This window comes from Alternaria novae-zelandiae (genome assembly GCF_023758075.1).
Source record: "Alternaria novae-zelandiae strain BMP 2774 chromosome Unknown scaffold_9, whole genome shotgun sequence".
Classification (NCBI taxonomy): domain Eukaryota; kingdom Fungi; phylum Ascomycota; class Dothideomycetes; order Pleosporales; family Pleosporaceae; genus Alternaria; species Alternaria novae-zelandiae.
In genome coordinates this window covers 1,143,325-1,157,176 of record NW_026056969.1, presented here as the reverse complement: position 1 = coordinate 1,157,176, position 13,852 = coordinate 1,143,325, and the positions used below count along the sequence as shown (strand labels likewise).

At 52.7% G+C, this 13,852-nt stretch overlaps 4 protein-coding genes across 4 annotated transcripts; all 4 read left to right on the top strand.

Annotated features, from left to right (window-relative positions):
• Positions 1 to 2,154: 2,154 nt before the first annotated feature.
• J4E88_005277 (uncharacterized protein) lies at positions 2,155 to 4,695 on the top strand (the record flags this gene model as incomplete). Its single annotated transcript, XM_049398917.1, is given in 2 exon segments — positions 2,155 to 2,162; positions 2,181 to 4,695. The coding sequence occupies 2 exon segments, from the start codon at positions 2,155 to 2,157 to the stop codon at positions 4,693 to 4,695; spliced, it is 2,523 nt and encodes an 840-aa protein (XP_049255597.1).
• A 1,344-nt stretch (positions 4,696 to 6,039) lies between these two features.
• Positions 6,040 to 6,475, top strand: AMT13 (Thioredoxin amt13; the record flags this gene model as incomplete). Its single annotated transcript, XM_049398916.1, has 3 exons — positions 6,040 to 6,044; positions 6,125 to 6,232; positions 6,283 to 6,475. The coding sequence occupies 3 exons, from the start codon at positions 6,040 to 6,042 to the stop codon at positions 6,473 to 6,475; spliced, it is 306 nt and encodes a 101-aa protein (XP_049255596.1).
• Positions 6,476 to 9,170: 2,695 nt separating this feature from the next.
• On the top strand, positions 9,171 to 9,827 carry J4E88_005275 (uncharacterized protein; the record flags this gene model as incomplete). The annotated part of the gene is made up of 1 exon (XM_049398915.1): positions 9,171 to 9,827. One exon carries the CDS (start codon positions 9,171 to 9,173, stop codon positions 9,825 to 9,827), a length of 657 nt encoding a protein of 218 aa, XP_049255595.1.
• A 1,144-nt stretch (positions 9,828 to 10,971) lies between these two features.
• J4E88_005274 (uncharacterized protein) lies at positions 10,972 to 13,135 on the top strand (the record flags this gene model as incomplete). Its single annotated transcript, XM_049398914.1, has 7 exons — positions 10,972 to 11,182; positions 11,246 to 11,467; positions 11,519 to 11,696; positions 11,748 to 11,938; positions 11,990 to 12,359; positions 12,415 to 12,487; positions 12,545 to 13,135. 7 exons carry the CDS (start codon positions 10,972 to 10,974, stop codon positions 13,133 to 13,135), a joined length of 1,836 nt encoding a protein of 611 aa, XP_049255594.1.
• Positions 13,136 to 13,852: the final 717 nt, after the last annotated feature.

The window sequence follows — 13,852 nt, the reverse complement described above, 5'->3', positions numbered from 1 at the left end:
AGTGCGAGACTGGCAAGCTAACAGATGGCCCTGCAATCCGGGGTGCTCACATCATTCAGGTACAGGGGCTCGCTTCAATTGACGCACTGGTAGGATTTCTCGTTCCTTCATAGTGACACCTTATTCAAAGAAAAGATTAAACAGGGCTGCAGCCTACATCAATATGAGAACAAGCAAAGTAGGTGACGGTGACCCAACGTAGGCTCTAGAGTGTTGATTATTTCTCTGAATGAAGCGGTGCTACTGTTAGGCCTTGTTGGCGGGGTAGCTGTGCAACGTTGCTCGTGCGTGAGTCTCCCACGGCATCTACACATGATGCAAGTGAATATTTGCCTTGCTACCGCAGCTGCCATTAAGCGTGTGAGGTCTCGCTGTGGTGGTCATGTCTGCATTACCAGGAAATGACAGGAAGTTTAACTCGATTGGCCAAATTGCGCCTCAAGGGTTAGACTTCACAGGCAAGACGCAGTGATGTCTAGGTACTACCTCATACAAAGAAAAAGCTGAACAGGCCTAGAGCCTACATTAGACCAACAATGAGAGAATATGGAGGCGTAGCGTCTATGTAGGCTCGAGGGTGTTCTAATCTTTCCTTGAATGGGGTGGTACCAGGAAGCTAACGACCGCGTTTCCAGCATCAGCTGCGATCTAAAATCGGAGATATCATCCAAACCTTCCGCTCGTGGACGATATAAGGGACCAGATTAGACTTATGACACCGGCCCTACATTCGAAGTTTAATGATTGTTTCGTGCTCGAACGACTCGGGTGACCTGTAAAAACGTGGAGTAGGTAAGTTTAGCCTTGTCCAAGGCTTGCTGTTAGCCGCCGATCTCTCAATAGTGCTAGATCTGGACGCGTGCAAGCGTGTGCGTTTGGGCTACGGCACACTGTGCGTTTCCCCAGACAAGGCGACCCTGGATGCTAGACGTAGTCGTGACGTTGGGTCCTGGAAATGTAGCCGAGACATGCTGCGGGATGCCACTAACGCGAGAAGACTTCTATACGAGAATACAGATAAATAGGACACGATGGAACACAGCATCGTGCACTTGAAACGCAGGCGGGGGTTTCACGGCGTGAAGAGTCTTGGAAGGACCGTTAGTTTTCAGGACGAAAAGCGCAAGCATGTGACAGCGCCCGTTTTCCCGCCCGGCAAAACGGTGTAGTCCGATGATAAGGAACCCCCGCATAACAAATGGGAGAGGTGCCTGTGGGAGACACGGGTACCTGAGTGGAGGACCGCACGACACTGTTGCCGTCGCTCGATGGACTGGGAGGGGTACAGGGGGATTCGCTGGCTGGACAATGGCGCCGTTGGCCTGCAAGACCGACGTGGCTGTCCATGTCCCGCTGAATTTTCGATATTCGATACTTCCCGCAGCGCGCTGCCATGCACCGTACCGTCGTCCGATGTGTTGTCCCTGCGGCCTCGCTGGAAATGACGAGAAGTGTTTTTTTCTTAGGCACCGTGGCTCACAGGCCTGGCACCAACTGCGCGGTGTTGGTCGAGAGATTGAGTTGGCGATGCCGGGGCGTGATTGGCCCCGGCGTGATGAGCGAAGCCATGCCAGGTGGGTGAGGGTGGCGTTGGGTACGCTCGTGTCGGAAACGAGGCAGCTTGAGCCGAATGAATCGGCATCGCCATACAGAGATGGATGGAGCTGGAGTGATTGATAGAGCCTTTTGGGTCCCAGATTTGAGAGTTCGGCATGGTGCGTCGAGGCAGGCGCTGAACAACGTGACGAGTTCTGTGGTGGCAGTCGCGGTGGGCGTAGCAATTGCCCGACGAAACTGAGGCTATTTTAGGTAGTCGCAGATCGGCAGGTCGAGCCACAACCCTGGAGGCAAGCACGGTTAAGCCTGAGCCTGCCAGCCGGTTAGGAGTCTGAGGAGTCTGACATCACGCTCCCTCCCGCTGCATTCACATCATTCGCCTCGCCGTCCATATCACTCTACCTCCACTTCCATTTTCACGATTCACCAGCCGTTTGCGCCAAGTGCTACCCGTCGCCAAAGCCCGTCCACCATGCAGCCCACCCGCGTATAATCGCTTTCTCACGCTCGCGCCGCCTATCGCGACCGCCGCGACTCAACCCTCCACCCTATTCCCCTGCCTTGCTTCTGTCGCTGCCCTGGCGCTCGCACAGCTCCATGTGGCTGTTTGGGCGAAGACGCAGAAAGGCCGCTAAATTCAGAGACGGACCCACCGAGGTTACAGACAGGAAGCGGCCTGTCGCAGAGCAAGCCAGCACGACTCAGACGGCAAATGGACCGCGACGAGGGCCCAGCCAGCGACAGCGCCGGCGAAGGGGTAGTTCACGCTCTACCGCATCGGTACGCGACGTTGAAAAGATGCTTCCCGAGCCCGCTTTTGCGAAAGACTGGGTGGTCCAAACGAGCGCCGAAGACATCACCGCCCTGCCCAAGCAGCACCGCTTGGCTCACAGCCCGCACCTGCGCCCAATAACCCACGACCACGCCGGAATCCCCTACAACTTCCACGACCACTCCCATTCCAGCCTGCCGCCCTCAGCAAAGGACCGTGGTAAGCTGCAGCGACCCCAGTCAATGCGCAAGGATATGCCCGGAGACTCTTCCCTGATCCGCCGGAAGTCGAGCAAGAGGCGAAAAGAACATGACCACGTCCGCGAAGAGGAGATCCGCGCCATGTCATTACCAATGCCGCAGAAACGTCCTGCCGCCAGCTCGGGAGGCATGCTCCGCAGAGACAGCAAGAAGGTCAAGGGCGCCCTGAACCACCGCTTCGAGCGTCCCACGTCAAACGTATCGCTGCCCCTCGAAAACTCCGTACATTCATCCATGTCTGGCAATTCAGAGAACCGTGCCTTCCGCGTGAGCGCGCTCGACATGTTCTCTCCCCGCCCGACTATCCGCGTCTCCGTCGGCTCCAACCACTACGCCAGCGACCGCATGTCGCCCAACACCTACAGCGACAAATCCACCCGCCGACCCATCAGCAGTACAGACGAGAAAGCGAGCCGAAGGACGAGCCGGATCGACGACCTCGCCGACGAGCTCGACGCCGGAGCACTCCGCGATATCCTAGAACGAGACAAGAGGCGGAGAGAGAAGAAGGCCAAGGCCGACCAGGAACGGTTGCGCAGGAGACTAGAGCGCCGTGCAGAGAAACAAAATGCCATGGAAGCAAGAGGTACGCCAGCGACTCCCAGCAAGGAGGGCGTCGGCATGGTCGGTCTCGGTATCGAGCGAGAGGCGCCTATGCCCATGGAGGATGTCCGCCCATCTACGCCGCCTCAGCCCCAGCAACTGGAGATGCCCGTCACACCCCGTGCTGAGTACAGTCAATTGCCGACGCCGTTGGAAAGCCCTACAGAAGACCCCGTTGTATCTGATGCCCGAGCTGTTCGTTATTCACGAGGCAGTGCTTCCGCACAAGTACACACACGCGGACCTTCCAACGCTTCAATCTTGCCAGAACTCATCTCGGAGAAGCTTGCACACGACACGCCTGTAGATTCTATTGAGCACGCGACCGATCCTACCCGAAGCGGCTCGCTGCATCCCGTCGACACGGCCGATACCTTTGTCACGTCAAAACAAGGTTCCTCTACACGCCGGCGTAGCTCAGAGGGCAGACGTATGGGTGTATTTGCATCTCTTTTCCGAAGAGGCAAACGCAACTCGCAAGACCAGGCACGGCCCACACCATCAGAGATCTCATTTTCCAACACATCGCGAGAGTCCATGTCTCGCCAACCCCTCCCGCCTCACCTGGTTGGAACCGCTCCTCCTACTCAACCAATTCAGATCAAGAGACCTTCCAGCGTACCCCGACGGACAATGTCCAAATTCAGGGAAGACCTACCGGAATTCCCCCTGTCACCTCCAGATTCAAGGGTGCAGTCGCCAGAAGTCCCTTCCACAAGCGTCATCGCCGCTCGCCGTAGAAGCCAGCATCTCTCAGACCTCCGTGTGGGGTCACTTCCTGGAGATCGCTCAGATTCTCCAGTCAGTCCAGGGGCGCCTATCAATGTCATGTCGCAATCACTCGCCTCTGTCGACTCTGAAGGGTCGTGGCTCTCTGGTAGACCACCCAAGCGATCATCGAACCGGTCGCAGATGCGCGCCAGTCTGACATCCTCAGCCCCGCAACGCAATGACGATTTCAGTGCGTCCTACGAGGAATTAGGCATGGCGGACGATGAATACTTCAAAAAGTTAACCCCGCTGCCAGACCAAAGAGGTCGATCTCCTTATGCAAGCGATGATCGGGGACGCAAGGCTAGCAGCACGCTCATGACGCTAGACGCTGCTGCTGAGTCGGATGAGGAGGCTGAACCTACACCTGCGCAGATGCCTTCTGGCCAGGAAGAAGAATTTGTCCAAGGAAGCGTCGTTCGCCAGCCCACCATCATCCATCGCCGACCCCGGGTTAAATCGACTGAAGGCCTCCTAAGCATGTTTCTCGATGATACTGAGGATCCATCATCCAAGGTTGCCGATATGGGGCAAGAGTCACCGGACCCGGACTCACCGACGTCCCCAACGTCGGATAGTGAGCCAGTCATGCTTCAGCGCGCTAGAAGCGTCGATCTCGGGAAGGGTCACGTTCGTCACCTCAGCGCTGGTTCCGCTAGGCTCCTGGACATTCAGAAGCGATCTAGTACACCAGTACAAGGCCGATCGCACGGGCTGTCCGGGCAAGAGTAACACTCCCATTTTCGATGATTGATTTGTTTCAGGAACACGCATGCATGCCACGCCGCGCCATTCATTTTGCTTTCCTTTGTATCCTGTCGCTCTTTACCATTTCCTTGCATGTCTCTTCCAACTACGACCACTCATTTGTATTTCCTTGCCTATCTCTTGCTTTTTCTGGCTTGGCTGCATGCGTCTCCTGAACCAATCGACCCTTGGATGGATGTGCTCGCTCGGACTACCTACCTGCATTCGGATCGTCTTCCAGACTGCATAGCGTGGCGTTGGTGTTTGTTTCAGAGTTATTTTTCGGCATGTTACCACAAGCTGTCTGTGGCGGCTTCTGTGATGCCCTCATTTCCGGTTGTGATTTTTTGGCGTGTTAGGAAACATCTGTAGTATATAGACGGGCTTGAGGCCTGAATTCGGGATTTGGATTGTCACATTGTATAACGTTTAGGGCAGATACCACGGGCACGGCGTCGAGAAGACGCTGCGTTCACCACTCTTTATGAAGAGACTTTAGTTTAAATCAGCTGTATCAGCTTTGTATCTTGTATTGTCGGGCCTCCATGATGCTCTCCCTGGTGTTCTGACGTAGCGTGTACGTCTTGTAGGCTACTTGAAATGGCGGTGGTGCAAGGAAATCTTAACCTAGCATGGCATCTCGCGCGACACAGAGATGACTGCTACGTCGAACACGATACCGTGAGCCGTGATTCTCTCGTATCCATTGCCGCATCTAACGTACGAGGCTGTTCAAAGGCAGGGGAAGCACATGCATGCCGCCGTCGCCTTGCCAAAGGAAGCAGGAGGACCCTGGTGGGGCAAATCGGGCGGTCGGGCAAGCACGTCATCTATCATGGCAGCCCCTCTGCGCCGCGAGTGTACAGTAATCCGCGCTTTATCATCATAACGCCAGACCTAGGAACCCTTTAGAAACCCTACTCCCTCGTCCGTTCCATATACCCGCCGATATTTGAAATTGTAAGTACCAAGTCCCTATCTCCAGCTACTCTCCGCCCGCCATCACAGCGAATCTTCGATTTGCGCAGGGACTCGAACGGCTTTGCCGAAAAATAAGCGCATCAGAATTGTTATCGGCAACGGCGGCCAGTTCATTCCATCAGCCGAATTCTTTGAAATCGCCTTCCCCTGCTGTCTCATTACCCTTCTACATATACTATGTTTGCGCCGTCGTCCTTCCGAGCCACCAGAACACTGCTCACATCTGCGCGCCTGCGAACAGCTCTCCACCCCACATCGACCGCAAACCTCTACCGACCACTCTTCACCCAAAAGTTCTTCTCCAACACCGCCAAAATGAGCGACGAAAAGCAGGGTGTACACAACCTCATGAAGTGAGTCATTCCCATCGCATCTCATATGAAATGCGCGACGTCATATGTCATCGGCATGCGCTGACGCGACGGCATCGTAGGACGAGCGACTTCGACGAGGCCATGGCTGTGAAGGACACCCTCATGGTCCTCGACTGCTTCGCGACATGGTGCGGCCCTTGTAAAGTGATCGCTCCCCAGGTCGTCAAGTAAGTATCCGCACTGCCCTGGCAGCTAGCCGCGACTAACCGCCTTGTAGGTTCTCCGAGAAGTACCCCAGCGCGCGCTTCTACAAGCTCGACGTCGACGAACTCTCCGAGGTTGCAGGAAAGCTCGGCATCCGCGCCATGCCCACCTTCATCCTTTTCAAGAACGGCGACAAGGTTGCCGAGGTCGTTGGTGCCAACCCCAAGGCCCTCGAGACCGCTATCCAGAACAACCTCGAGGCATAGAGCGCACAACCCAAGACGCCCCGCAAGCACCGACGATCGCGTCCAGCTCCAGACTAGACTCGGATATTGAATAGACGGATACTGTTTTGTTGAGGGTTTGATACATGGGCAACAAGCGGGGAAGTAGCATCGTGATAATAATTTTCAATATCAACTGCTACAAACATCTTGCACTTGACCATTGGAGACTTGAGGACCAAGAGCATTGGTTCATAAGCTTTCAGTCCAATTCCAGACTGCCCCCGCGCCCAATTCCCATTTATCGTGGTTCTGGAGATGATGCGCTACTCCTCTCACTACTCTAAACGTCACACCACGCCATTCTTCGTCACTATTGATAACACCCAAATCAAGCGAGGAGATACCGTCCAACGTTCCGGCTCGTATGCAATAGGAATTTTGGTAGTCTCTTTTGCATCGGCAATAGGGTTAATGCGGTAGTAGAGTGCACTTGTATTCTCTCAGATATGCACGTTAGTATCTAGAGTGTTGAATTTGAGAGCCGCGACGAAGATTCTGATAATGCGTCGCGGCTGCTAGATGAATCACTGCCTACTCGTACTCACAGAATGTGCGTAAGAAGGACACCTGAAATAATCGCATGCTGTAGCAGCGCTAAAGTTAGCAATGCTTATGTGAATGGCATGTGCAGGCGTAACAGCTGTTCAGCTGCACTTTGTAAGCTGGGCACTGTGAACGGTAGCATTGTGAATGTGACAGTAGCTTTGATTCTGGAGAGTTTGCCTGGGTGAGTCGCGATTACCAAGAACGATCGGAAAATTGATATTTGTAACTGAACTGAGGGAGATGGAAGGTGGGGCTTGGGCCAGAGAAGAAGGCACGGCTGGAACGCTAGTGGGGTTGTGCATCGTGTTGCAATACCATCACCAGACTCTCTCACCATTCTCGCACTTCGTGATTGTATAGATCAATTACTTCTATTTTGACATCTATTTTTTTGCATCGAGATTTTGACTGGCTCGGTATGCAAACTAGGCTATTGGTAGAAACTGAATGTTTTCCCAGAACATCAGCGCTTGCCACAGCTACTTGCCCCTTCGAGGCCACACGAGTTTTGTTCTAGCCTCAGCTTCTCAATGTTGAAAACTGTGCGATACATATCACCAGTTTGCACTTAGGTGCGTCAGAGAGGACCACTTGCGACAAGAAGGGCGCATCCAGTACAACCTCCGTCTCCGCCGTCAACTTTTCAATTATCTGGACGCCCAAACTTTCGTTCATGACGAAAGGGATTCAAGTGCTTTGCAAAACGCTTGACGCGATCGCGCTTTGAATCTCTACGCTGCACACCTGACACTCGCTGCAAACCACCTAGAGCCGGTTGGTACATGTCACTGCTGATAGTCGGCACACGTACAGGTGTACTGTGGTGCTCTGACACTTCCGTTTCATGTTCAAGAGCTGATGCGTTCGAAGGAGTCATGATTTCGGACTGTGGGCGTTTGTGCTTCGATTTCCCTTCGGGTATACGTGTAGTTTTGGCGGCAGCAGCAGTTGTGGAGTGCCGTTTTGGGGCGGCTACTGGTTGCTGAGACAGATCGCCTAGATGAGTATGGTTGGAGCTTTCGGGAAGATATGAGTCTGGCTCAATGACTGGAAGATCTTGGTCCGAGTCGTACTCTTCAGCCGGTGGTGCAGGGAGTGGATGATCGGGTCGAAGGAAGTCTTCTGCCGTTGGCTGGCGGATCAGGCCACCATTATTACCATGCATAGCGCTCTTGGGATGTTCGTTCACATCGTGACCGTGCAAGGGGTATGGTGGTGATCGTGCAAAACCATACTCTTTTCTTTCCCTATCCATGATTGGCCCAACATACTCATTATGGTCGGGCATATCGATAGAGTGCTGTTCTCTAGACTGGATGTCGCCCATAAAGGTGCGGTACGAGTATGTCAGCGGCTGAGTTCTGCCAAAATTGTTCTCCGCGGCGGCCCCTTGATGATATTGTGATCCAATATCATCTCTAGATGGATACTCCCACATGTGTTGACCTGCGTACTGAGTTGGCCGTGTAAGAGCAGAGGAGGGTGGTGATAACTGCACTGGCCGTGACGCCGTGAACTGTACAGACGAAGAGCCTTCTAAAGGCTCTATCCGAGATGGTGTATTAGGACGTGATGAGGGGTACGGAGAGTTTGTTCCTGTGTCCATGCTTGATGTTCTTAACATCCCTAGTACATGTCTTGCTCGGATGAACCTTGGCGGTTTTGTGGTAACGGAAAAGGTATTAAACTTCTGGTCACCTGTTTTTGGAGTTGAGGTTCAAGATCAGATGCGCGTGATAACGAGTTCTTAGTGTGGATCGAATACACTGTGTGGCAGTGCGGCACAGCGCAAACGCTATGAAAGCCTAGTTTAATCGTAGGGAGCTCAAGGAAGCGGCGCCGTCAATGACATGGCGGAATTCACAACCTTCGACTTCGTCAAATTCACTGCGTTGCAGTGCTTCAGACACCAGAACATGAATGTACTTGCCAAATCACTACGTGCATAATACCTGCAGATTCCGCATCTAACCATCAGTGACTTGACCGTCAACAATCAGCATATGCCTCATGTTACATACTGACATTCACATGTCGCCCACACTTTGATATGAGCTGCCGACTTGCAGGGCAGAGACGCTGCGAACTTCATCCTCCACAATCATACACAAGCTTACCTCCGCCCACAATGTTCTCACCACCCGGTCAAACCCCAGTAACTCCCAATCGCACTGCTCCGGCTCCTGTTACCAGCAGTCGATGGGATAACGCTCGAGAATATAGGCGAAGGGTGCAACGAGCGCCTCAAATAGACCCTCGCTCTGACGTCTCGATCCCAGATGTAGAACAGCATGCCGAATTCTGGGTACGAAAGCTCGTCCTGGCCATGATCAATCTCGAAGACATCAAGGATCCTGAGAATTCAAGCGCAGCCAGGATGTTTCGACCAGAAGCGTACGACTCTCTACTGCTCGAGGCGACGTGCCGCGAAATCTTCTCAGCTTTAATCGACCGGTGCAAGAGTGGCTTCCGAGGGCCAGCTCAGTTCAACAAAGCCCTGAAACCCCACCGTGGCCTTGAGGCTGATGCTGATGCGACGTGCGCAGAGCGCATGCAGAATGTAGTGAATGCACTGCTTTGGAATAAAAGAGTTGCGAAAGACGTGTTATTTGAAGACTGGAAGATACGGTTGCTTGTAAACCATCCTTTGGCTTACGATAAGGAGAAGGATTCGCAGAAGGGCTCGAACGATCAGCGGAGGAAGAGACTAGAATCTGAAAGGGAGAAGCTGAGGCAGACTGAACAAGAGTTGCTTGCTTATCGCTCTAGTCAGGAACGATCATGATACAGCTGGGGAGGAGCGATGTGGCGGACAAGGCAGGACTATCCAATCAACTTCATACGGATCAAATCAATTGAAGATCTAAGCTTGATCAAAAGATTCGTAAACTTCCTAAACAATTGTTATCAGTGAAAGCGCCCACCGGAACCGTTCTGTGAATTATTGAGTTAGCTATGTGGCTCAGGGTCTTTGCCAGATGTGCAAGGAATTTGAAGATGGCCGTTACAGATCCATCGCTCGCAATCAGCAATGATGATCGGTCTGCGATGCGTCGCTCCAGTAGTGCGTGAGAGATGAACGCTGCGCAGCGCTGGAGGTGGGTGCGGAAAGAGAGGGGGCGATAGCCAAAAGCTGCCTAGTCCAGGCGGGGCATGCTTGGCGCTTGAACAAGGACACCGCGACCAGTCTACACCTTTCTTTCAGGATGGTAGTAGTCACGCAGATGACGACCTCCACGCATCCTTCCTTGCATCCCGAGGCCCGATGGCGACGCAGCCGTTCGAACACGTCGGTCATTGACAGGCTACCTTCCGCTCAACCAGACCACCGTTACGAAGGCTCCGTTATGCCTAGGAGCAACAGTCAGACATGATGGAAGCTTTCAACACTCCCGAGGTCACTTGGGCAAAATCCATCGGAGCAGATCTCTAGGATAAGGGTTGCCACATTGCTTGATGAGGAAGGTCGTGATGTAGGGGTTGTCAAGATGTTGTCAGATCTTGGACGACCGACCGTCTGGGCTTACTACTAGGTGGCCAACAACCCCTTCATATCTCACTTTGCTTTTCATTGGGTGCTATCTGCTTGGCCTGGTATCGAGATCCCTGCCAAGATCAGGTCACAAACGTTCAAGAACGGCGCAGCCGTTAGCATCGCTCGGCGCCAACCGCTTATCCGAGATACCCAGAAATCCAAGAACGTAGGATGGAATTCGAGCGAGTACCGAGCGCCTTGCACAGACAGTTATCTCTGGGCGATCAGGGTACCGGGAAGATTGTCTGGTGCCGAGAACGTTGTGAATGGTAATACAGTGCCACGACTTTGCTGAATGAGGCAGCTCGCAATCCGAAGGAAGATGCCATAGAGATTTATATAACCTGGCGAGTCGGCTGAAGTGTTTGAGAAAATCACGTTCTCACTAGCTGCGATGTCTACAGGGGCAAATCTCGAGATTGTTGACGCCGCACTGGCGAATGCACCTCGTCTTCACAACGACACACGGGGCAGTGCGAGTTTGGAGAAGCACGGCAAGTTTGTGTCAACTTCCGAGAGTCTTGTTGGCCCCAATGGCGAGCAATATCCTACCGAAGAAGACTGGGGAAAGCTTCGTCGTGTGTATGGTAAAGTCAATTGGATGAGTACGCACATCTTTTCTACAAGGTCTTTATGTACCATGCGCTGACGTACCAACCCACTACTAGTCTACATCATCGGTATTGTAGAAATGTGTGAGCGTTTCGCTTACTACGGAACGACCGCCGTCTTTGTCAACTTCATTCAGAGAGACCTCCCCACGTCAGGACCCTTCCCTGAAGCTGGCGCTGCCGGCGACGGTCAGCCAGGAGCTCTCGGAATGGGCCAGCGTGCTAGCACAGGCCTTGTTCAATTCAACTCATTCTTCTCGTACATCATGCCGCTAGTTGGTAAGCATAATCTTTGTTCCCGAGCAAGACTTGTACTAATCTTTTCACTAGGCGGTTGGGTTGCTGATGAATACTGGGGCAAATTCAAGACCATTTACTTCGCCATTGCCGTTGCTACACTTGGCCATATCTTAATCATCATTGCGGCGATTCCTCAGGTCATGGGACCAAATCCCGAAGGAGCTCTTGCCTCGTTCATTCTGGGCCTGATTCTATTTGGCACCGGTGTGTAAGTGTCTCCGCACGGAGCAAACTCAATTCATGTGCTAACCACTTGCAGGGGCTTCTTCAAATGCTGCATCTCTCCGCTCATTGCGGAGCAATATGAGGCCAGTCATCCGCGAGCTTTCATTCGTACCGAGCCCAATGGCGAACGGGTTATAGTCGACCCAGGCATCACATACTCCCGAGTATACATGCGTTACTACCTTCTGATCAATGTCGGTGCGCTGGTCGGCCAAGTCTCTATGGGTAAGCAATATTTGATGAACCGTGCCATGCGGTAGCTGACGTCCAGTACAGTATATGCCGAGAAATACGTCGGCTTCTGGCTCTCCTTCACGTTACCAACTATCCTCTTTGCTCTTTGTCCGCTTCTAATGGTCACCCTCAGCAAGCACTATGTCAAGAAACCCCCACAAGGTGACGTGCTGGTCAAGTCCATGAGAACATACGGGTTGGTTCTCAAGGGGCGCTTCTCGCTCAATCCCGTGCGTACGTGGAAGAATCTATCTGATCCGAAGATTTGGGACGCTGCAAAACCAAGCAAAGTCGCCAACAAGCCAGTATGGATGACTTTCGACGACGCGTGGGTGGACGAAGTTCGACGTGGCATCAAGGCCTGTCAAGTATTCTTCTGGTTGCCCATCTTTTGGCTGCCTTATGGCCAAATGTACGTATCATTGGTACCTTGGATGCACATAAGACAACCGCTGACCGTCTTCAAGGACCAGTAACCTGGTGTCGCAGGCGTCTACCATGAAGCTCAACGGTGTACCAAATGATGTGGTACATAACCTGGTATGTTCTCGACGCCTAGATACACGAGAGAAAAACTCTAACACGAATTGCCCACAGAACCCATTCACGTTGCTGATTTGCATTCCGATATTCGACAAATTTATCTACCCGAGGCTTGCTCACTGGGGGATCAACTTCACACCTTTGAAGAAGATCCAAGCTGGTTTCGTCTGCGCTATGCTTTCCATGGTGGTTGCAGCAGTCATCCAACACTTCATCTACCAGAAATCGCCTTGCGGAGAGTTTCCAACAGACTGTGATCAGCCGCCGGATCTCTCAGTGTGGACTCAGGTTCCTGCGTACATCCTCATCGCATTCTCGGAGATCTTCGCTAGCATCACGGGACTTGAGTACGCCTTCTCCAAAGCACCGAAGAACATGCGATCTTTGGTGACTGGCATGTTTTGGTTCACGCATGCTTTCTCGTCTGCCATCGCTCAGGCCTTCGTGCCATTGGCCGGTGATCCATTGCTCGTGTGGCTGTACATGAGCATTGCCATTCTTACGTTCCTTGGCTGGGTCGGCTTTGCCTGGACTTTCCGCAGCTTGGACCGAGAGAATGACCAACTTGACAAACTCCCTGAAGGTGGCTTCCAATCCAACGCCGAGTACACCGCGGCGAAGACTGAGAATGTGGAAAGGGCTTGATCTCAAGAGCATCACTTACTGTTCGATATTAAAGATCTCTGCTGGACTATTACATAGCTTGTGGAATGGTAAAGGACAGTTTCACACCCCATGTGCGACTTTTTATGACTTGATGTGAAGCTCAAAGCCAGGCCTGCAGCCTACATCAACATACAAGCATGCAAAGTAGATGACCTAACGTTAGTGTAGGCGCTAGACCTGTTCAACCTTTTTCTGGTATGAAGTGGAAGCAGCGGCCATGACTGAAAATGATGAGGCAACATCCGATAACATTTGCTCCGCGGAGGCTACCCAGGTTTCCGACACCGTCACAACCGCGCACGCGTCTACCAGAGGTGAGCAGTCTTTTGCGACCATCGCAATACTCTATCGTCAGAAGATCAATGATTCACCTTAAGATGGAGGAAAGGGTGCTCACAAGCTGACGAAGTCATTCTCAAAACGACTGTTGTTCACCTTCTCGCGCGCACATCACATAAAGCAGTAGCCGCCTTTATCGGTCGGTTCTTGCAAAGCGCAGTTCATGCAAACACCAATATTACAAAGCCCAGTCCCATTCATACAATCGTGCTTTGAAAGAAACAATCGCGGCATGAACAGTTATTCCCGATGACATACGTCAGGTCTATCGCCTCTTTAGGCAAAGCGCTGCCTCGGGGAGCATGGGCGACGCTAAATCCAAGGCTCTAGCCATGAACACATCAAAAGTTCTCCAGC